General features: G+C 38.7%; 1 protein-coding gene across 1 annotated transcript in view; it reads left to right on the forward strand.

Moving 5' to 3' along the window:
- RAB11FIP2 (RAB11 family interacting protein 2) overlaps positions 1–18115 on the forward strand; it is a 50469-nt gene extending 32354 nt beyond the window's left edge. Inside the window, exons 4-5 of the mRNA XM_006111382.2 lie at positions 8548–8593; positions 13113–18115. Coding sequence (XP_006111444.1) covers positions 8548–8593; positions 13113–13340 — 274 coding nt within the window. The 3' untranslated portion in view covers positions 13341–18115. The remainder of the gene's footprint in view (positions 1–8547; positions 8594–13112) is intronic.
- The last annotated feature ends 7226 nt before the right edge of the window (positions 18116–25341 follow it).

Consider the following 25341-nt stretch of genomic DNA (forward strand, 5'->3'; position numbering starts at 1 on the left):
GTAACTTACGAATTACCTGTAAAATGGATATGGTCTAACACTCACTTACCTCAGTTGGTATCACATTAACCAAGAAGAAAGACTTTGAATACTAAAACTAATGTAAATACACACTTTATACTGAAATTAGACACTATAGTGATTGTGTAACTAATCTGAATAGTGAAAATTAAGTATCTAAAAAGCTCTTCTTAAGTAAAATATTATTTACATATAATATGTTAACAATGTTTAGCACATCTTCATTACTAGAAGATTTATCCAGCACTGCTTGGGTCTTTAACTCATTTTTTGTTTTTTGGAAAATAAAATGGTGCATACTTCATTTGAAACATTTTGTGGAGCGGGCTGGGGATGAGGGGTTCAGTATGAGGGTTGCCCCAGGAAGAGAGGACTACCCCAGCACTCTCTTATCACAGCAGCTTGGGACCAGGTGAGAAGCTTCTTTCCATGGCAGCTGCAGTGGGCACAGTTGGGGTAGAGGGTATATGTCCCCTGGTTGGGGCAGGTCCAGATTTGTCTGTCCCCTGTGCTCCCCAGCTAGGGTGAATAATGCAGCAAACTGTGCACTTTCCCCTGGCTCCCTTACAAAGGGGTACAGGCAGCTTCAGCCTCCACCACCTTCCTTAAAGGGTGCTTGGGGAGTGAGAGCCTCGGGGCTGGTACAGCCCTTAACTGAGGGCAGAGGAAGAACCCCCAGCCAGCCTCTTTTTAACTGCCTGGTCGTTCTGTTTCTTTTCTATGTGGTTTCATGAAAAGTAATCCTATTCCAAGCACGTCCCATTTTCCTGGTACAACCAAACCCTTACTATTTCCTTTAAGTTATGATAAGTGGAAGCTGTATACTGAAGCTGGTGGTCCTAGTGCTTACCACTTAGGAGTAATTTTTGACCAAACAGACGGAAAGACAGATACACAACTCTCAACTATATTGCAGTTAATGTCAAAGTAGACAGCACAGACGGCAATATTTTAAAATTCATTGTACATCAGTTTTCTAAAAACATTGCTTTAATCGCTAGATATTTAGAAACCAAGTATTTAAATAGCCAATAAGTATAATATTTTATTTGTTTACCATCATAAATCTTTAAGAACATAAGTCTCAATCACAGAATTGATCAAAGCAATTTAAAAAGAATTATTCAAGTAATATACAATCAACAAAAGTACCTAATTCTTTCCAGGTGGCTCTACTGGAATGAAAATTAGGTATTTTATATCACTGTAATTATAAATGAATTGAACTGGTGGAAAAATCATGCACACATGATAAATTAAGTAGAAAATAATATTTTTTATGGTTGTGATGCAAACCAAGACAACTCATGAAATCATAGCAATGGCAAGACAGTCTGTCCTAGCTTATATCATTTTAAGTCACTTTTTTCACTGTGACAGGAGTTAAGGAGCATTTCAGCTTGGACTTCAACTTTAACTTATTTGAAGTCATAAGTAATAAAAGCCAGGAAATTCAAATAGGTTTTACTATTTAATAAAATATAGACTCTAAAAAATAGTTGCAATAAAATAAGGAGAGTGATTTAACTGGATAGAAATAACAGATATAAATAAAATAATGCTTAGGAAGCTAGTTGATTCACAGGTGAGTGACATGGGGGAATTGGTTAATGACTATGTTAGGTAGAATTTTCTGTGTCACGAGTGAGTTTGGATTTCTGGCAGTTGGATGTTGGACAGCTCTATTGATTGGAATATATCTCTTCCTATACCAATTCTCTGATTTTGCGTCTGTATTCTCCTCAAAGGCATGTCCTGCTGACATGATTTACTTTGCTTGTTCTAAATCACGTGCCCTCTTCTGGAGAAAGGAACCCATAAAGGGGCATTTGCATTGAGAGACCAGGCATGGAATGTTCATGGAAGCCAGAGTGGGACCTGGATGTACAGTCTGAAGATACAGCTATTCCTGGAAAATTGGAAAGACAACATTCTATATGCTAGTGGTGGGCAAATAATTTTTAAAAGGAGCCACTTCATAAATGTCTGAAGTGGCCCCGGGCTGCCCTGGAAGGGGTGAGGCCTCAGGTGGAAGAGGCGGGGCCAGGAGACTTCTCATGCTCCTCCACCCACAGACTCTGATTGTCCTAGGAGTGGGGGAGCGCATGAAGTCTTTGTCCCTGGGCACCTAGAGAGAATTGCCAGCTGTTTTAAAATCATTGGTGATACCTCTCACTGCAGTGCCTAGAGGGAGACTTTGCGCGTTCCTCCTGCCCCCAGGCCAATTATGGCCTGGGGGTGGATGGGCACACAAAATCCCTCACCCTGTTCCCCCCCCTCCCCCCCGCTACGGGCGCGTGGCAGCTAGAGAGAACCGCTGGCTGTTTTAAAACGCTTGTGGTCCCTTTGATGCCATGCACCTCTGGCAGTGGAGGGGACTTCGCGCGCGCTTCCCCCATTCCCAGGTCTCGATTGGCCGGGGATGGGTATAAAGCACCTTATTCTAGTATAACTGTTTCTACACTAGAATTTTTTACTGGCATAACTAAACTAGGGATGTAAGCAACTAATCGACTATCCGATAAGCTTTCGCTTATCGGATAGTCTACACACTAGTCTACACACTAGTCGAATGATTGCTTCTCCTTCCTTGCTGCCTCTATCATAAAGAAGGTTCCCCCCCAGCTCCAGCTCTGTGGGAGGAAGCAGGGGTGCAGTGGCGGCCAATTTTGAAATGTACAAGAGCCCTCTCTGGGGACTCCTGTGCATTCAAAGTTGGATCACTGCATGGAGCCTGGAGTCCCCCGCTGACCTCAAGCTCCATGAGGCACTTCCACTTTGAAATGCACAAGTGCCTCCACTGGGGCTCTTATACATTTCAAAGGCGGAATGCAGAAGTTCTTATGAACTAATTGGTGGAAATCCAAACGACTATTTGATTACTTAATTAATCGATATTTAACATCCCTAAACTAAACTAGTTTAAAAAAGCTTCATCCCTTACTAACGTAGTTATGCCCGACAAATTTGTTAAATGTAGACCAAGTTTTAGTTTGGAGATAAAATGTTTGTTCCAGATTATCATTGAAAACACTTTATAGAGCGGTGTATTACACAGGATGGATTTGAAAGAAGATGATGGAGGTTATTTTATCGCACATGATGGGAATTCAAAAAGCTACATAGATCAGGGTGCTAAAAAGTAGAAGGAATAAATATGCTGTGTTTAGTAGCTGAAGTTGTCAGCTGACCTACCAGTTATTTCTTTCTATTTATTAGGAATCTTTGAGTCCAATGTCTTAATAATTCTTACTTTAATACCTTACTTAGTCATTTTGGCTTATAATGGCAGCTTTAAAGAACACTTATATACTATTCCTACTAAACTTAATAGAATAACTTATGTTAGGGCCATGCATGCAGTAACTGAGCAATGGCACCCTGCCTCTGGAATGTTTGTTTTTGGAGCTGCAAAATCCTATTCAAATCTGTATTTACTTTGCATGTGAGCATGAGAATAGCTTTCTAATAGCCAGTACATACAAAATGCATTCTCTGAAATAGTAACCATGCATACCCACAACACAATTTTGATGGTGATGTGTGAGCCAGAAAGTAACATTTGATTTTTGGTTCCCAGGATGAGTTGGCAGAATTCTTTAATTAGAAAAGACACCTCCTTTTACTTGTAAAAGAAGCAAATTTAGTTTTGTAGTACAGGCAGTCCCCGGGTTACATATAAGATAGGGACTGTAGGTTTGTTCTTAAGTTGAATTTGTATGTAAGTCGGAACTGGTATATATTGTAGGGGAAACTCTAGCCAAACATTTCTCCATAGCTCAGTTTTATTCTCCCACACCTCACTTCCCTCAGTCCTTTATTCTCAAGCTGAGGTGTCTGCTGAGAAAAGCCGCTCCGCGTCTCCCTGGTCTGCTGGGGGGGGGGGGGGGGGGGCGTTACTTCGCGTCTCCCTGGTCTGCTGGGGGGAAGCAGCTAGTGCGGGGTTGCCTCACCCCGTTTGTAAGTAGGGTGTAAGTTGGATCCGTGTAACCCGGGGACTGCCTGTATTCTATATCGGTTTCTCAAATACCTTAATGCTAACTTTTATTCACTGTTGCAGTGGAACCACACTTTATAAACAAACAGAAAATAAATATCAGAGTAGCCATGTTAGTCTATAAGGTGCCATAGGATTTCTCGTTGTTTATTCAGATTCAGACTAACAGATGTATTGGAGCATAAGCTTTCATGGGCAAAGACCCACTTCATCAGCTGCAACAGAAAATATGCTCCCAAGCTGAACATAGTATTGTCATGTTTCCACAGAAAAGCTTCATTCCCTATTTATTAAACCCTGGGAAAAAATAAGGATAGGACATTAACTATTTTAGCTACATTGTTTACTGTTCCCATTAAAAGAATAGCAAAACTGATTTATTCTTTAATTATTCAGATAGACATGTTATATAGTAATACATTGCATTGCTTACAAAATGCAGGACAATGTAGCACTTTTCATTGCTTACAGTGACTGCAGTTCAAAATCAGAATGTCCTTGTTTTAGAAAATTGTTGCTGGAGAGATGGAAAGGCTTATGCTCAATACAGAATTTATTAAAGTCTAAAGCAGTATGTCATTCGCTTTTACATAACTTTATTATTTTATTTGACTACAATTAAGAGTGTGGTATTTAAGAAACAGAAAGAACCCAATAAGTTCAAATACAGAGCACATGCAGAAAATCTGTGTATTCAGTTTTATTCTTTAAAGCTATTACAGAGTTCTCAGTGAATTATGAGTACAGCTGAGAGTCTGGAAATGCTCAGGCTCACCTCAGGTTGGAAGAGCTGGCAGGAAACCATGCAAGGCTCAACGAGACCATGAAGCTCCCAAGTTAGTTAGACCTCTTCATTTACTGAAACAAATTACAAGATTTCAGAACACCTGCTTCTTCCTGCTTCATTGAGGAGAAGATTTTTTCTCACTTATATCTTAAAACATGAATAGTGTATGTTTCATGTGTAAAATTGCAGCTACCTACATACCAAACACTTGCTAATTTTGTTGATGCAGTTAAAGATGCCTGCAGTGTCACAGTAAGTTTTTTAGTTTTAAAAAAGTCAACACTCCTAATGGTGGACATTTGTACTTTCAAAATATAGCTTTCATGTACAGTGAATATGTACACTTCCATAATAGGTATCTCAGAACTCACTTCATAGGAACCATTAGTGCTATAAAAGATCTCAATTCCTTAATCTTTCAGAAACTCAGTTGAGCAGTCACTGTATTATTCTGTATCTTGTCTGACACGAGGAAACAGCCCCAAAAAGAAAGGTATCCCAAATTAATGCCACACTTCATTACATAAAGACATTCTTGGTTTTGCAAAGCTAATTCGATCCAGTTCAATTAACTCATTTTTTTTTGTCCTCAGAACAGATCACAAAAGGCAGCCATGAATGAGTAAGTTCATAATGTGTTTAACACATCAGTGTGAGACTAAAAGGCAGACCACGTGGGAGGGTTCCTGCCTTTAGATTTGTAGACAATACCCGATGAAAGAGGCCCCTCACTCAAAACTGTTCTTTAGTGAACAGGGCAGAAAGCTTCAGATCACTGTTACAAACAGGTATAATAGAAATTAACCAGAACTCAATTCCTCGGACACCTTTTCCCTCACAATTGTAACTGTTTGTGTAATCCAGTCTTCATGTGATATTCTCATTTTTGCAGTTAGTTCACTGCAGTTAGTTCAGTATAAACCAAAAACAAAGTTTCCTAGAGCTCATTTGGTCAAATAACTTGCTTTAAGTAGATTGAGGTGAATTTAATTTGTATATAATTTGGATACACTGTATCATTTAGGTTTAAACATTTTTTTTTCATTTTTTATAAATTCAGATTTTCACTATAGCAGGAAATTATGGTGGGAGAGAAATTAGACCATAATCATTTAACAGCAGTACTGTTGAGATTCAAAAACTTAAAGCTTTATAACCATTAAAACACAAGTTTTTCAACATCCAATGTGAAAATATATTAAATAAATCTTAAATCCAAGTCTGAGTTTTCAACAAACATTTTTTTCTTTCTTTGCCCATCTGTAAATTTCTGTTGTTAAATAGATGGAAATACTTCTTCCGCTATGTGCATATAGAGAAATTGATGTTTACCAACTTTTACTGATAACAATCTAATCCTTCCAAAACATGTTCCATTTCACTCTTCCACATCAACAATATATATTATCAAAGGTTTATAGGTTTAGCAAAGGAAGGAATAGACAACAACAAAATAGCCATTACTTATTTTAGGCTAATTTTTATATTAAAACCTAAAATGATGTGCAGTGTGTTCATAATTTTAAAATTTTCTTTCATATGCTTGTAATCACCTTTCAGTAGCCTGAAATTGAAATGTTTCATTACCAAATTTAATTTTCCTCCTTCATGCACCAGCTTGTTTAATATATTCATGAGTACTAGCCTACTGAGATTTTTTTCGTATTCCTTTTAACACTTAAAGGTGAATTCGCTACTCGTGAGTCAAGAAGGTTTTGGATTGATCAGAATGGTTTGATGCATGTTACATGCAGACAAGCCATGAGAGGGCCCTTTTGTAAAAATTCATCCAGGAAGTGTCAGCCTCAGCACATTGGTGTACATGTGTGCACCTGGACTACGAATAACCCTTCCAGTCATACCAAATAGTTAGTTTTAGTCCCTGTATTGTATAATAAAATTGTGTCAAATAAATATAACTTATTATAATCCAGAATCTGTACCCATTTTCCAGAGAGCAAAATGATATTTCAGTGACCATCTGTAACAAGTATAAAAGGACACAGAAGCATTGTTTTTGAAAATGAAAATATATTCAGAAAATTATAACTGTGCATTCGTGCCACCACTTTGACAATGACAACTTTAATATTATCCATATCAGCAATCTATTAGTTGGGAGGATTTTAAAATAGCTTTGTTTGGGATATGAATAATTTAATAACTGAACCTCCAAAATCCAGGATTCTCTGATTAGCAACATCTGTGATCTGGCAGGACCATGGATGTTCCTGGATCTGAAAGCCCCAGCACCAAGGAGTGCGAACCTTGTCCCTGGGGAGCCCAGGTCGGGCAAGGAAGAAGCAGAGTTGCACGACGGGAGCCCTGTCCCCAGAGAGCCCCAGCTGGGTGGGGCAGCAGCGAGACCTGCGAGTCCCATCACTGATCAGGCAGGAGAGAGGCAGGGCTGTGGAGGCCGAGGAGCTTCATTCCTGGGGAGCTTTGTCTGGGCAGAGCAGCAGTGGGAACAGTGAGCAGCAAAAGCTGGGCAGCTGGCAAGCCCTGTCCCCAAGGATCCCTGGTCAGGCAGGGGAGAAGCAGGACCACAGAGACTGGGGAGCTCAGTCCTGGGGATCCCCAGCAGGACTCAGCCCAAGTCCAAGCTCTGTAGTCTGGAGCTGAGTGGCAGTGGGGCCAGAGTGGAGCCAACTGCAGGAAATGGGGAGCGTCCTGGGAGGCTAGTGGCAAGGGACCTCCCTATATCCAGCAAATTCCATCCTTCGGGATGGGTCAGATCCTGAGGGTGCCAGACAAGGGAGATTCAACCTGTACTTAGTTATGTTGTAACCAAAACATTCTAAAGGTGTGCAAACTGTTGTATCACCAAATTACCTGTCTGGGGCTGCTGTGGGGAGCAGGGGAAGTTCAGGGTCTGTGGTAAAAGCAGTTGCTGCAAGAAGTTCTGTGGGAAGTTTATCTAATGGGGATTTTGAAAATTGAGCAAGAAGGGTGAGAAAAGAATAGGTTCACAATAAAACTAGCAGCATTAGCATAGAGAGAGGAAGAAAACCAGGACAAGTAGTAGAGAACTGAAAGGATAAAAAAAATGTTAGATCTGGTAAGCATTGTTAATATGAGAGTGCTTTTTGACCTACGAAACGAGCTAGTGATTTCCATTGAGTTTCTGAAAAGCATGTCTCCAATAAAAAGACACCAGGAAAACTGGCACTAATTGGTACTTCTGTTGACAATTTCAGTCTAGAGATGTATGACCAAGTGGACACTGAAACTGTATTCACATCTCACCCCAAGAGATGATTTTTCTCAGGTCAGAGTTGAGGCATAATTACAGTGTAATATATGCAAACTGTGACTTCCACTATCTGTAATGTACCTGGTCTCCATTCATTTGAAAACCTGAATCTGTAGGGCTACCAAAATATAAAATAAAACGAAAATCTTACGTCTGTTTTTCAATGAAAAGTGATAGTAATTCCTTGTATGTTTAGAGTAGAAAACATCATTTCAAAAAAATGCAGATGTTTTAATTTAATCCAAAGTTATAAAAGTTCCAAAAACACATTTTGCATAATTTACAGGTTTTAGAAATGTTGCTTACATCTTGTTTCATGATAATTATCTTTATTTTGTGTGCTTTTGAAATCAAGAAATTATGTAGTGTTTCTACATTTCATATAAAATATTTTGGTACTGTTGATGTTAAGTACAAAATTATCTTTAAAATGGTGTTTTGGTTGATGAGTACATACCTGTGATAGTTTGTTTTTCATTATTCCCTTAGTTTTAATATGAAATCTGCAACCATTGAAGACCACAGGAAAACAAGGGTGAGTGTTCTCCATTACACTGTCAATCAGTTGTCCCCCAACATGGTGCCTGAAACAGAATAAATAACCAAAGGTGTTTTTATTAACTTCTAATAAGCAAAATTTAAAAACTTTCCTGCTTGTTTTATCCAGTAATTCTTAATGAAAGTCTGTTTCGTGGTCAGAGACTGGGTTAGTTCAAAGGAACTGAAAAGTAACTTAAAGATCCAATTTGCAGAGAATTTGGAAAAACTATTGAAGTTATAGTGTAGAATAGATCTTCCCAAAGGAGATAGTGAGACATCTTTTGCTTCAGATATTTTAAATTAAACTTGAACAAAGAACTAGAATGTGTTGCCTAGCAAACAATCCTGCATTGGCAGAGGATGGATTGGATGATCTAACTGGTCTTTCCCCTCTGTAAACTCTATGGATGTGTCTAGACTACAGGGGTTTTTTTTTTTTTTTAAAGTAGCCTTTTTTTGAAAAAACTTCACCTGCGTCTAGACTGCAGCTGCGTTCTTTCAGAAGTAAATCGAAAGAGCGCAGCTGTTTTTTTGATTATGGTAAGCCTCATTTTACAAGGGATAACACCTTTTTTTGAAAGTAGTCTTTCGAAAAAAGGTGCTATTGAATGAAACTGTGCTTTTTCGAAAGAGAGCATCTAGACTCTCTCTCAAAAAAGCGGCTCACTTTTTAGAAAAATCTGCTTGTAGTCTAGACGCTCTCTTTCGAAAGAGGCTTGTAGTCTAGACGTACCCTATGATTCTTTGTGGGGGATGGATGTTAGTAGGCTAATCAAAATGCAAGTCATCCACTGGTTTAGGAAAATGAATTAATATGATAGCAAATGAACAATCTAATGAACAGCAATAAGGCCTTGTAATAAAGAGACTTGAAGTTATTCTTTAGAATAGTTGTTTGGCATTAGAAATAGCAAGACTATAGTAGGTACTAAGAAATAAAAAATAAAAATTTCCACACATTTATCATGGAATTTATTTGTATAAAAGAAAATGTAATCTTGTTAGAATTTGTTTTATGAGCAGATCAGATCTTTCAAAGTGGATTTTTTTTTCTTAACAATAAGTTGCAAATAGATAGGACTTTATCCTGTTTGTGTTTTACTATGTTATGTAAATGACTTGCAATAACTTTTGATGTTCCATAATAAATGCCCAAGTTTTCATAATGTAAGAAACTGGTGGGAGATGTCAGAATGTATGAAGGCTGCCTTTGATCAGATAGTAAACTGAATTCTACCAGGCAGTTACTTAATCTCTGGCAAAAAGCAACATCAAAAAAAAAATTAACTTAACAACTATTGTCTGTAAAGTAACCTTAATTACAGTTTCTATGCGCTTGTAAATGTACTACCCCAAATCATGTAATTTATTGCTAGTAAAACCATGGTTAGAATTCTTTTAAGAAATAAGATGTGAATTATTTTAGTTAAAGGATTTAAAGGTGATAAAAGAAATCCTTGATGTTGTGATGTGTCTTTGGAATACTAGCTATCCTAAATGTCCTTTGCAGGATTCTGAAGTAGTGTTCAATTAATGCAAACTATAAGACTCTATCTATCTATCTATCTATCTATCTATCTATCTATCTATCTATCTATCTATCTATCTATCTATCTATCTATCTATCTATCTATCTATCTATCTATCTATCTATCTATCTATCTATCTATCTATCTATCTATCTAACCCTTAGTTTTTCCATGAAACAATTTGAACAATTGTAATGTTCATGATTATTTCTTTAGATACTTGCAGAAATTTATATTGGATTCTGTAATAACAGCCCTCTACCAAGTTATGTTTTTTCTTGCCGTGGATGCAGTGTTTAGCAATTAAGTTTGTATGTCTTCTCTGGTGCCAACACCTGTCTCTGAAAGCAGTGTTTAAACAGGAGCAGTAGCCAGTTGAAAGGGCACTGTGAGCTCTTTAAGGCCTAATTAAGAACTGAAAGAGAGATGAAACATGTAGGACAAAAGATGTGAAAACTGCTGAGATTATATTCCCAGAGCAAAATTTCTCATTAGAACAATAGGGAGATGATTAGAGAATGCCAAGCCTTTATCTTATCTTGTAGCTCTCCTTCACTTGGTGTAGATGTCAGTTAGTACCCCAATATTTTTTGGTTACCAGGACAATCCTCCTTTAAATATTTTACTATTTAAAATCTTTTGCTACAATTTACATTTTATAAGATAAATATTTCATAATAAAACTTGAGTAGCAAATTTTTTTAAGTAAAAATTAGATTATTCTTTCGTCCATTAACATGCTGTGTTGTCTAAATGATCAAATGGAAAATTAAAACAAAAATGTTAGTTTCCCCCATACTTTTGGCATTTTCCTTTCCTTAAGTGTTAAACACATGCTGGTAGATAGTTTAATCTTTATTTTTCTTTAACTGGAATGTTCTTGTATATCTGCTTAATGTTCTTTTTTAAAGGGGTGTAAGGAAATACCTTTAAAACATACATATTACACAGAACATTCTGGAAAAGAAATTGAACCGTTAAAAACAACATTGCATAAGGGATTTAGATCTTCTATATATTAGAAAATTGAACAAGCTCTTTATTATTACACATGGATGCTTTAGTAATACTTTATACATATCAGAGAAAACATTTGTACTGTCAACAGAAACATTTCCTTCCTCAGGAGTGGAAGAATATGTGCAAAATACATGAATGGCCAAGAATTGGAAACACTTTCTGTTCTATGCATATCACTGGAAATGCAGACTAAATGATTTGCAAGTTTCACCACCCTTAGGTATTTTTATGAAGTGGATGATGTTTGCTACGATAAATGTCAATTTACAACACTAAAAGTCAATAGCAAAGTAAGTAATAGTAACTAAAGACTGATGTTTAGCCGAAATGTAACCTCACAGAATCAGTCAGAAATCCTAGAATGTTTAATAGTGCACAAGTTACTAATAGAAAACACTAGATGGAGAGAGGTTGGTTAAGTTGTAGCATTCCAACTGATTTGCCATACACCATCATTTTTAATTAGCCCTACTTGAAAATGTTGGCCACCTGCATATTTTAATGATGATATGGATGCCAAAGTGTAAATATTGAGATGTGTTGAAATGAAGTGAAGCAAGCTCTACCATGCAGTGTGCTTCTTGATTGTGCCTGATTTATCATTTTTAATGAGAAGATTTAAATGTAAACAAAAACTATCTCCTAAGTATGAATTACCTCACCTTATACTCAAGTCAAAAGTTCAGGATTTGAAAGGTTAGATGATTTTATTTAGTCAAATATTTTATATCTTTTAAATTTCCCAGTCTCTGAACTAGATAAAACTAATTATTATATATCTCTAATGGTGCTATTATTTTCATAAACTCACTCTTGCTAATTATCTTTTTCTTAATTATATGTTATTTCTCCCCAGTAGAAAATAAGGCATTTAGGTTATAGTTTCCTAGATCACACATTGCTTTTATAACTGGAATTAAACATACCATCTCTGTTAATACCTCTACACATAGTGAGTCATCAGAAAGCATTGCTGAAAATGTTGCTTTTTCTCTTGCTACTTAATTTAGAATTCTGTGCAGGCAGCACATGCTTTTTTCAACTTCTGGTTGTTCTCCATTCTAGATAAGTGCACCCGTGTAATTATGACAACCTCTTGTGCCGTTTTTTAACTTGATCCAAAATATGAAATAACAAGTTCTAAAATACAATAAGCAGATATTGAGGCTAGAACTTGGAGAGCCACTGAAGGCCCAAGGATGGAAAATCAGAGACGGTGAATCCCGATTTCATTAAAAAGCTAGATAAATTCTTTGTTGTGGTCATCTCAAAAGATGTATAATAAAGCAGAGAGTAGTGGCAAGGTTTGAGTAGTCGGGGTCTGTCTTGCTTCTTTCCCTCCTTGATAAGTCAACTGCTTCAGGGGCGTTATATTACTACAGAAAGAAGATTATTTCTGAATGTGAGGTGTACGCTGCTGGAGAACAGTATGACTGTGTCTAGACTGCATCCCTTTTCCGTAAAAGGGATGCAAATTAGACACATCGCAATTGCAAATGAAGCGGGGATTTAAATCCCCCCGCTTCATTTGCATAAACATGGCTGCCGCTTTTTTCCGGCTCGGAGCTTTGCCGGAAAAAAGCGCCAGTCTAGACGGGGATCTTTCGGAAAATAAAGCCTTTTCCAAAAGATCCCTTATTCCTTATTTTAAGAGGAATAAGGGATCTTTTGGAAAAGGCTTTATTTTCTGAAAGATCCGCGTCTAGACTGGCGCTTTTTTCCGGCAAAACTCCGAGCCGGAAAAAGCGGCAGCCATGTTTATGCAAATGAAGCGGGGGGATTTAACTCCCCGCTTCATTTGCAATTGCGATGTGTCTAATTTGCATCCCTTTTACGGAAAAGGGATGCAGTCTAGACACAGCCTATCACTAGTGACTTTCGGTTTCATGACCTCTCAACTAATTCACAATATTAGATTGTCTCCCATAGGTCTACTAAAATGTTGTGATGGTTTTTTATTTGTAGGATGGAAATCCTTTTGATGCCACTGCAGGGTACCGTAATCTAACATATGAAGAAGTCTTGCAGGAACTGGTGAAACATAAAGAACAACTTAAGAAGAAAGACACCCATATACGTGAACTTGAGGACTACATTGATAATCTTCTTGTACGAGTAATGGAGGAAACGCCTAGTATTCTCAGAGTGCCATATGAACCTTCTCGAAGAGCTGGCAAATTTTCCAAAAACTAAGGCAAAAACACTTGATGGTTCTTTTTATTGAATGTGGTAGTGCAAGTACGTTGCACTACACATTTTGATTTCTTAATGTTCTATTTTCCACTCCTTCCCGTTTCTGAGCGGTTCAGGGTTTTGTTCTCTAAATATTAGCAGGGTAAACTAGTATTCTGCTATGTTTATTAAAGAACTGTATAAAAACAAGTAGGAGATTTAGTAGATAAATGTGTGTCATTCCTGGAAATTATTTAGGTATAATTACTTGCAGTACTGTAAATAATACAACTTGAAAAAGTCCATTCAGTTGTTTTACATGATAGCTTACGGCTATGCTAGTTAGCCCTGTTGCGGTTTTACCTGTGATACTATATGTCTACTTGTTGATACACTATTATGCAAAGTCACTCTTTTTGGTATTATAGACTGCCATCACGGGGATCATGCTAAAGTCGGTATGGTACGTTTTGCCAGATGTGAATATGGATTGTTGCAATGTGAAATTTCAGTATAGTTTGTTATCAGCATTTTTTAGAGACAAACAGTGGAGACAAATATACTTTAAGAATGTTAAAAATGTCATGTCAGCTCAACAATGGCATATATTTCAATCAGTTATTTTCAAACTTAAATTCTGGATTTTGCATACAATGAGCATTGAACTTTTAAATCAGAAAGTTATAAGCTAATTAGAGTATGAGTTTTTGGTGTAGTTATTGCATGCCTTTTTATATATTAAAGTAGTGTAAACAAAACGCTAATAGAGTCAGAAGTAGGACCGAAGAAAATGTCTGATAAAGAGGTTAATACTTCTTTTCACTCAAATTGTACAGCAGTAAAAACATTTAGAAGGAGAAATAAGAAGACCGACATAGTCACTTTAATTCTTCAGAATAATGTCTCTGTCGCAAGTGGGGTTTTTCATGTGGTGCATCTTTCCTTTGAATTCCAAGGTTACTAGCAAAAGGGTATGTTGTTTAAGCACACCTGTGGTGTTTCTCAAAAAGACTTGAAACTAAAAGGGGGAAGTCTGCATTTCTTTTCAGTCATTTTGAAAGTCTGTTTTTACTAAGGCTGATGGAAGAGATATATGAATTAGTATGCATCTAATTATTTATATTTGCATATACTATTGAGTACAAAAGTGTGTCCTGTTTTACACATCAGCCAAACATAGTAATCAATTTCTAATGGGAAACAATGGTATAAGAAAAAAATCTTTACTGTTCTAATATCCACTAAATTATTTTATTTTAGAAGTCTTGTAAGGCGTAAAAAACACTGTTGCTGTGAAATTCTGAGGTGTATCAGAACCTATGCTAGAGAATATAATAATATTGGATTGTTATCTTTTTATATATTGGATTATTATTAATAAGTTAAAATTCTTGGTTTTGAAGGAAAATTATTAGCAGGATTTTTCTTTCTCCATTTGTTTTTGTAAAGTGCTTATTTTTCTTACTCTAGCATAAGGCAACCTTTTCTGAGAGGGAGAAAAGCCTAAAATTAACTTCTGATATTTGTTTTTGTTATAAAAATGACTTTTTTCATTTTTAAGATTTCAAAAATAAATAAAACCATCTTGATTTGTTCTGATTCTGGACTGTGAGATAAATCATTGGTATCAGAGAGTTATTGACAGTGTAATGATATTAGAACAACATTGCTTTATACCTAAAAGAAAATTGTTTGTAAATTTTAAATAACTTGGTTTCTTGTTTTACTTTTCAGTCTTCAAAATGACATGGGGTAATACCTGGGATAGGAAAAAGAGATTGATTGATTGATTGATTCTTCCAAGTTTATAAAAAGTGTTAAGCATGTAAGTCTTGACCCTGCATTGGGATGTGTTCACATAAACCATTATGCTTGGGTGGAGCCACCATGACCACACTGGGGCTCCTCCTGGAGTTTTCTGTGTGAGCAGATCATGTTTCAGGATTAAGGTCTGGTCTACTGAGTAGTTGCTACAAAGACCACCCAACAGATTCATCAGGTATTGTACCTCATGAACCAATGTGAATGTTCTTTTGTCTACTTATGTCTAAATGACTAAGTTTATTGTAATATATTCAATGTGCCAAAGATCGAATATTAAGTTACAGTTCATTTATTGTTAGGTTTTGAAGTTGAAAGAGATTTTAATGTATAAATTATATGTTTGTATGCCAATTATTCAGTATTCCCACAAAGATTTTCAAACACTTGAGACTACTTTAGCTAAAGTGAATGACTTTTATATATACTGGAGAAATATGTCATTGAATTTTAAGCTGAACTCCACATTAATTTAAAAAATCACTGGCACTATGTGATCCTTCGATCGTTAGATTTCTTCTGTCATCACTGTTTTATATGTATCTTTAAGAGTTTCACAAACAAACTAGTAGTAAAATATTCCCCAGTGAGTTTTCACTTATGCAAGCCTATCTATGGTTATTAAAATGAAATATTACTATATTTAGAACCTCTGAAATTACTTCTATTAGAATGTTAATGTGGAATATCAAAATGCATAATTGACTAAAAGTAGATCATTTGACATATTTGCATAGCAGAAATGATAAGCAGATTAAAGGTAGCAAAAAGATCAATTTTAGTGCATTAGTGAAGAAGTTGAATGAAGTTTTTAATGTCCAATCTAGTTCTTTATCTGATCTGTAAGTGAATAAAAGCACCTTTTGTTTATCATATTTTTGTCACAAAATGAGAAAAATACAAATGTAATGTAGAAAAAGGTACAGTTACTAAAATATACAGAATGAAACGTACAACTATAAAATATTTATATAGTGTTTTTAATTTAATGTACAAGTTATTTTTGGTTAAATTCTGGAAAGGTATTAAATGCACATGCTTTTCTGTTTAAGTAGATTTTTAAACATGATTCACAATTTGGAGATTTTTACAGGTTACTTTTCAAGGACATCCTCACCGTAAAAGTATTTTATGGACAATGTAAATTTTTCAAATCAAAATACTTCATACAGAATATCCCATACATGTGTAAGGCACAAGGAAGTTTGTGTTTATTTTACTCTTAAGTATAACACTATAAAAGAATCTTCTCATAGTTTCTGAATCTGTAATACCTGACCACACACAATACTTCTTTCAGTGCTATAAAATGTAAAGATGAAAATACTGGCAACCCACATATTTTTATCGATCTCTTCTCTAAAAAATTAACATGAAGCTTCATCAGTATATTTACTTTGAAATATTCCTTTGAAACAGTTCTGGTACTACAATGTATTTAACTACTTTATTGAATGAATACCAAGGCCATATTTTTGAGCTGTAAGTAACCAATGAACTTCTGGTCATTCAATAAGATTGATTAATAATTACTTTTTGCTGCTGTATTTTATGTAGAGCTTGGTTTTGCCACCTACTAGTGAGTGTAGCACTATCCATAGATTATATATGTATATATCTCCTTCTGTTGTTGTTGTTGTCTTAAAACTAGTTGTAATTTTCCAACTGTGAAAATGATGCCATGTATTTAAATGGGATCTACAAATGTGGACCCAAATAGGGTTATAGTGTAGGCTTCTCAGGTAGTCAAGTCACTACTTGACTAGTCGCTTCCCATCCACCCCTGATAGAGGCAGCAAAGGGGTTAGCAGGAGCCGGTGCTCGGGGGAAGCTGGCTTCAAAGCCTGTTCCCTCCACCACCATCTCCACTGAGACTCATCTGTCCCGGCTGGTGCCTGGTCCCCCACTGCAGCTGTGCCTTCTAAATGTAGTAAGAGCTGGGCTGCTCTTAGCTACATTTAAAAGGCAGAGCCACAGTGAGGTTAGCTCCCAGGGCCTACAAATCAAGTAGTTAATGGAAATTCCATCGACTACTCAATTAACTGATTAAACTCAATTTAATATCCTTAGACCCAAACTGAACTCCGATTATTGGTGAGCAGCTTGCTTTTTTTCCCTGTAAGGATGCCTTTTCTTTAAGTAGATCCATCTTACAAGAAACAGAACTGCTGTCTTCATATTTTTACTGCTGTACTTGAGTGTTATTAATACTTATAGTTATCCTACACCAGGTTTTTAAACTAAACTCCTACTTTGTTGATGTTTGTGTATCCATAACTATGCTGGTTATGATGGAGGTGTCAGTTCTGTGTTTTAAAATGGTTAAAGTTAAAGCCTGTTAATTCACTTGCTCTCTTTTGAGGTAAATGGTGAAGGGCTATACCATTATTGTGTGGTTGATACTAGATTTAAAGGTTTGTCAGCATTTCCATTTTAAACACCTGTTTTCAGAGATTTATAACTTCTAAATTTAGACACTGTCACTGGGAGTTTTTAATATGCAATTAGTGGCACTTTAATCTGTTTATGAAGGTTTTGGAGATAGGCAGAGGTGCCATTTATTTTCTCTTTCATTATTTCTTAGTTTAAAAATCTGCTATATTTGCTGTTAAGTGTTTCCAATGATACATTCACTCTTCTTAGAAGCTTCCAGGTGGCTTGTATTACATTAGGTACAATAAAATGCTGAAGCTCCAAGTTATATAGAAGGCCTGTAAAAGACGAGAGCATAACTTGAAACTAAAGGGTTGATGTGCAGTGAATGCTAGTTTGTATACATTTTTAAAGTTACAGGTTCACAACTACAGGCAGCTGTGACAACTGTAGACTTACGATATTGCATGAAACATTTTTGTTATATGCAATAGGTGTTGAACTCTTTTTAATTGATTAAAATATGTAATCTTAATATTTGAATTTCTTTTCATTAACTACTGCATGTGTAACACTAATAAAACACATTGCACTACTTCAAATGCCTTGCAGTTTAATATGTCTTAATATGTGTGCAAAACAGGCAAGATTTCCATGTAGTTTCAGGACATAATGGCTGTGCTTTTGAGAATTACAAGGACTTTATTTTCTCAAGAACTCATGTGAATAGGGTTGCCAGCCATCTAAACACACAAACCCAAACGTTCTTACCTGGCCCTCTGCCCTGCCCCTTGTCTGAGGCTCTGCCTACTCATTCCATCCCCCCTCCCTCCTTTGTTCACTCCCCCCACCCTCACTCATTTTCAGTTGGCTGGAGCTGGAGGTTGGGATCTCAATGGGGTTGTGGGCTCTGGGGTGGGGGTATTGGAGGGAGCTCCAGGCTGAGCCTCGAGCAGGAAGTTGGGGTGCCAAAGGGGTGTATTGTGCAAGCTCTAGGAGAGAGTTGGGATGTTGGAGGGGGTTTAAGCCTGGGGAGGGCTGAAGGATGTGAGGGGTGTGGACTCTGGCAGGGAGCTTGGGTGCAGAAGGGGGCTCCAAGCTGGGTCAAAGTGTAGGCTCAGTTGGGTGGCACTTACTTTGGATGGCTCCCGATCAGCACTGCAGCAGGGCTAAGACACTGACCCCACATCCCACACCTCTGTGGCTCCTGAGTTTAGGAGGGGGCTCCACATGCTGCCCCATCTCCCAGTGCCAACTCTGCTACTCCCATTGACTGGGAATTGCTGCCAGTGTTAAACAGAAGCATGGAGTCAAGGCATACCAGGAGCCTGCTTTAACCCAGATGAACTTTCAGCACCCGAATCTCCCGGTTTGGCTTTGGTAGCTTCTGGAAGATACGCCCTGATTTTGGGATACTCCTGGTGCAACCAGGAGAGCTGGCAATCCTAATGTGAATGTATTTTCTATCTGCTTCCTCTTAGCTGTTTGAGAACATAATTATTGCAAGAGACCTGCCCTGCTCCATTGTGCTAAACGTGTGTGTGTCCTTTAGAGAGGCAACAGTCACCAAACCCCATCCCCTTTTTCTGACTTCACCCAGAAAAAAATCACATATAATAATGAGGTCTTTGGTTCTAGTTTCTGGGGTAGCCCCTAGCATGTTGACAGTCATCCATGGAAGATTATGGTAGGAGATACACAATCTACATTATTTTTTCCTGGCTGACGCCTCCAAAATAGAATCCATTCAGAGGGAAATTACAGTGAGGACCCTCCAAAGAAGTCATATTTTTCTACTCTTCCATCAATAAGGATAAAGTCTTTGTTTTTAGCAACATAAAATATCTCATTCAGTGGCAGCTGCAGCCTTTTGATTTGATGGGAATGCCAGGATTCAGTGGAACCCCTGCTTTACTCTGCGCTGCCACCCTGGGGCTAGTCCCAATTACAGAAGGTGGTGAGAGGAACCCTATCTGTAGAGCCCTTCAAATTCACAGAAACCAGCTATAGAGCTGCAGGTATCCGTGTTTTCAAATGTGGATATCTGCTGCTCATTTTTTGCAGCTACGGATACAAATTTTGTTTCTAGAACCCTGCAAAATTGCAGCTATCTGCTTTATATCTACAGGTATCCGCATTTGCGGATTATTTTTGCGGCTGCAGATACCAATTTTGTATTCACACAGCGCTCTACCCACCCAGGTAGGCAGCTTTGCTCAGAACCCAGATCCAGCTGTTTAGAGTGAGCAAACGCCCTACCCCTGATCCTAGCGTTCTGTCCCCATATAGCTGCTGCCTGGACACTGGGACATATGGGGGCATCTCTTGACCCCTACTTTCCACATTCCCTTTGACAGATTTTACTCTTCTAGTATCCATAACAGCGTATGACTGATGACATCACACAGTGATGTGGGTGGGAGCAGAGACATCATGACAAGTCCTGGGCTTCTGGATTTCTGGGGATGCAATTGAATCCATGAATCTGCACTAAAGCCACTCCAGTCTTATTGCTCTTCGGGCCCTCTTCTTTGAGGCAACTGGGAAAGGGAGGTGAAATCTAATCGAGGACAATAGTAATTTCTGCTGATGTGGGGGAGGAGTGGAGAAGAACACTCTTCATGAGAAGAATTCATCCTGTGCACATACAGCTGTTTGGATTTTGCTTTGTCCCTTGAATGGGTCAATCCATACATGTTGCCTTCTAGAGCTTATGCAACCAGAAAGCTGCTTATATTAAGTTCTCAATATGACCTTAAGAATGTGGTTTACCAATGCTGTAGTGGCTTTTGAGGCATCAGTGCCAGGGGTTGGTAATGAAAAATGGTAGTCAATTTTCTGTAGTTTTCATCCTTTTCTGCAACGTTCCTTTGGCCCTCGCAACTTCCCTTCCTCATGAGCTTTGCAACTCTCCTCTCTGCATAGGGGGCTAAAAGGCCTGTCCTTTCAGCTAGAGGGAAAAAAAATTGTGGTTGAAAGCACTGCATTGCAGCTATGGGTTCAGTCCCTAGCTGTGCCATAGATGTTCCAGACCAGCGGCAGGCAGCCTACAGGCCTCATTCGGCTCATTGGGGTTCTATGTTTGGCCCAGAGAAATTACTGTTGCCCATACAGGATTATCAGATTCCACTCGTTTCCATCTGCCGTGGTTTTCTAACTTGTATTACTAAAATGACACTCACATAAAGTGAGCTGCATGCTGACTGCATACAACTGACTGTGAGGGCCATCGGTCCCTTTGCAGCCACTCAAAGCCCTGCTGTGGTTCAATCGTCACACACCACGAATTCTAGATACATAATCACAGTTAGAAAAACTACCCTATCCCTGAAGACTCTCTTGGTTATGACAATCTTGCAGCTTGATGAAGGATGGTCACTTATGCAGCCTACTCACTACTTTAGGTTGCCCATCACTGTTCTAGACCATAATCTCTCTAAACCTGTGAATGAAGATCATACTTTCCCATGTTTCAGGACTGTTATAAAGATAAAAACAGTGTTTATTAACAGCTCAAAAACTGTGATTTTTAGGGGCAATATACATTTTTAGATAGCTGGATAAATCCGATAGCTTTGAGATTCTCCATAGTAGATTTGGCTGTAATGTTTGTATTGCATTTTGCCCAATGTTTTCGATGAAAGTGGAATTATTGATTTTTTTTTTTAAATACATCAATTGAGAGGGCTACTAACAGCTGTGTTCGCCAAGAGACAGGAAGGGAGAAATACCTCTCCAACTGTATAAACCAAAACTGGTTGGTTGTGGGGCTCATCAGAACAAAGCTCAAGATCTCATTTCTGTATTTTAATAACAAACCAAACAGTATCATATTTTTATTTAGGGATGGTTGCTAGCTTGGTCTGTACCTTATTGGGAACATGTTGCTCTTTTCTGTAACCTTGGGTACTTCAGCAAAACCATAACAATGACCAAAAACAAAGCCTATCATTAGTTCTGCACTAATGTATTATATGTTGGAATTATTCTATAAGGGGTATAAGAATAATGTTAAGGAAATCAGTCTAATCCTGGTACCCATGTAGTAATGTCAGTTTTAAATGGTTCTGTTGCTCCAAGGCAGGTGTTAAGGTGTTACCATAGAAAATGTGATGCAACTTGAAAAGTGTGATGCTTCAGGACATTGGGTCTGCAATAGCTATAAAAAGATTTCATATCAACATGGTCTGGGATTTGCAATATTAATACAGGTTTTTTTGGTACAGCCTTTAGATGCACTCTATATTTTATAAAAGGATTGGATTATACTCAGAAGTACAATCTGGCTAGGTTTTGATGTGCTTTTAGTTTAAAAATAAACATTTTAAAAAGGTATTGATACTGCTCATGCTTCTATCCCAAACATTTAAAAATGGAACCAGTTAAGGGAAAGAGAGCTATTGTCTGTGATTGTATTCTCTTTCCACCATGCATTTTATGTGTGGGCTAATCAGGTATTGAATATAATGAAGCAAACTGATGAGAGGAGAATAATGTATAGGCTACACATCAGGGAATCTGATGCAAATATCCTAAGCAGGATCAGTATCACACTGAAAACAGGAGAAACAATATAATGCAGCAGGCACAGTTAACACTGGGAAGTTTAGCAGATGGATTAGTTACTAGGGTGTTACCTATCAGACAGATGTCAGGCAGAAGTGAAGAGTTTCAACCAGCTGTCACCTCCATTTTCCAGGTCCCTCGGACGCTGTTTGATAATCTTTAGGGATTAAACTAACCAGTTTCACTGGGAAGTTAGAAAGTGCCTCAGAAAATCTGGTGTTGGCTATAGCAGACCAGATTGCCTCTATTGTTGCCTCCTATAGGTGTCTGTCACAAGGTGTCAATGACTCTCTAACAAGGAAAATGCGGAAATGTGTCATGTCACCTCATTCTGTAAATGATTCATGCAAGGCCTGCTTAGATGATGAGGGCTTCCTTCTCAGATAGCTGCTGCTTACATTAAGAATTCCTTGAAAATTGACTCCCCAGGACACCTTTAGAGGCTACATCAAAGTGTCTAGTGTTAAATTTAATGAATATCGCGCCATTTGTAAAAGACACTTACTATGTCATCAGGAAGATGGCTTATTATTGGACCCGTTATGTCACTATACTGATTTCAGAATATAGTCAGACACCGCATTATAAAAAACCTAATTTAATATCTCTCGACTCATCAGTTATCAGTATTTTCTATTGTCCCTTTATTTATAAAGGCTTTTTCCATTAAGATTGTACATTTAGTTAATTTGCAAATAGTGAACACAATGATATGGCTTAAATATACTGATATTTTTATAATAACAGTTTATTTAATATGTTAATGAATATTGAAATGATCATGAACCTGAACTGTAGGTATGTTTTATTTACTTGGGCATGATGACTCCGCTTGTATGGGCTATGAGTAATCCAAATAAATTCTGAAATTGTTTTATACAAGATTCTCTTTTAGATTCAGAAATTTCACTTAGACTTTTTTAATCGCTTGCCATTCATTTATAAAAATATGCTCTAGTATTCTGTAGTAATGGTCAAAAACTCCCCAACTTATAATACTTTAATAATTACTGTAGTGTTGGGCAACGTTGTAGAATTATTTTGTTTCTAATTACTGTTTGCAGTAATATACATATGATTTACCTGTAGAAAGAACAACACTGGAAGGAATAAATTGGAGTTGGAGCAAATTTGCATATGTAACCCACACACCTAGTGTAGTTCACTGTCCCATGCAGTGGCACCTAGACCACAGCAACAGATGAGAACAAGAGACCTCTACAGCAGTGGTCTCCACCCTTTTTATACCCAAGATCACTTTTTAAATGTCAGGACAAGCCAAGATCTACCCCATCGCTTCCCCAAGACCCCATCCCTTCCTTGAACTTCCTCCCCCCCCTTGGTTCGCCTTCTCTCCATCACTTGCTATCCCCGGCCCTTATACATCTCAGGGTACGGCTATACTGCCGCTTTTTTCGATCCTTCTGTTTGAAGAAATTTTTCCAATATTTGGCTCATATAGACTGGGCCAAATGTCGGAAAACCCACTTTTTAGAAGCCCCCAATACAGGGGCTGCCAAAAGAGCGTGTTGGCCAGAAAAACTCCTGCAGTCTAGCCCTACCCTCAGTGGGTTGAGACAGGAGGTGCAGGCTCTAGGGTGCGAACAAGGGATTTAGGTGTGGGAAAGGGTGAGAGGTGCAAGTTCTGGGAGGGAATTTGGATGCAGGAGGATGTGGAGAAGGGGTGCTGAGCAAGCCGCAGGCTTGTGGCTGTGAGGGTGCAGGAGTTCGGGCTGGGGTACATGAGGGGCTCAGGGCAGGGAGGCTGGGAGTATGATGCTCTCAGGACACAGATTTACAGTGTGTGGATGGTGCAGGAGTGTTGTGGCAGAAGACTGAGGATGTGGGGGTGCAGGAGTTTGGGGATGAGAGGCTCAGGAGAGGGGGTTCCAGTGTATGATAGGCTCAGATTTGGGGTTGCGATGTGGGGTCCAGGAGTGTTATGATGCTTTGGCTAGATGAGGGCTTGGCCCCAATTGGGGGTTTGTTGGCCAGGCTTCATTTTTAAATAAAATATTATGTCAAACACAAAACATTTCAGAATTGTCTTTATTTGTGAGGGGGCGGGAAATCTGTTTTGAGTCAGGGCCACTGACCCACAGAAAAGTCAGTCGGGGCCAAGTGAGATACAAAACCAAAACCCCTCAAATCTCACTAATGTGGCCCCAACTGTGCTGGTGGGGGCAGGGTGCCAATGGGTGCTGGGGCAGGGTACTTGTGAGGGGAGGGGACAGGGACTGGTGCCTGGGGCTCCTGCAGCTGCATGCCAAGGCCCAGGAAGTGTGCGGGCTGTTCCCTCCTCCCCCAAACAGCAGCGCGGTACCTGAAAGGCTGGTCCGTTGCCCGCCTGATGCATTCCTGCATGGGAGGAGGGGAAGTACCGGACTGCACCAGCCCCAACCAGTGGGGCAGTACGTGCCTTGCTTCTCTGCTCCCCATGGCAGCGCTCACCGCCCGAGCAGCTGGAGCTGTCTGCTGGGGACTTTATTCCCCCACTGCTTTCCTGCATGGGGGGACGGGAGAGGGAGAGTCCTGGACCTCGCCAGCCCCAACTGCTGGTGTAGTGTGCACCTTGCTCCTCTGCGCCCCATGGCAGCGTGAGCAGTCGGAGCCAGCACAGTCCCAGACCCCCACCCTCTCCCCTGCACGCAGGAAGGCAATAGGGGAACAAAGTCCCCAGCGCATGACAGACCGATGTTTTAGGTATCATGCGGGCTGTTGGAGGGGCGGGGGGAAGAGCAGCCTGTGCACTTCCAGGACCTGGTGCACAGCTGCAGAACTTCCCCCAACCCGCACGAAGCCTGCGCTACCTCCATTGTCCCTAGAGGAAGGATCAATGCAGCATTCATTTTGGTGGTGGAAATCAGTGAGGGGGGGGCCCAAAGCCTTGTGATCGACTGGTCAAGCCTCCAGGATCGACCAGTCGATTGCCATCAATGGGTTGGTGACCACGGCTCTACAGCATGGGCTGAGAGCCAGCTGGTTTTTAACTGAAAGAGTAGAGGCTTCTATACTAAGCTCCAGAGTGCCCAGCTTCAAATCCACCTGGTAGTGGTCACACATGTATAAATTAAATGTATTTATTTTTTAAAAATGCATTCCTATGTGATTCTATTAATCTTTGTGTTAAGCTCATATAGCTAAATTTCTGTGTAGAGTCTCAAAGACTAGTTTATCAAATAGACTTGCATCAAATTCATTGCCCTATTATTAATACAAACAAATACAGAGAATCTGACTGCAACAGGTGCTAAATGTGGGT

The sequence above is a fragment of the Pelodiscus sinensis genome, chromosome 8, assembly GCF_049634645.1.
Source record: "Pelodiscus sinensis isolate JC-2024 chromosome 8, ASM4963464v1, whole genome shotgun sequence".
NCBI classification, from domain to species: domain Eukaryota; kingdom Metazoa; phylum Chordata; order Testudines; family Trionychidae; genus Pelodiscus; species Pelodiscus sinensis.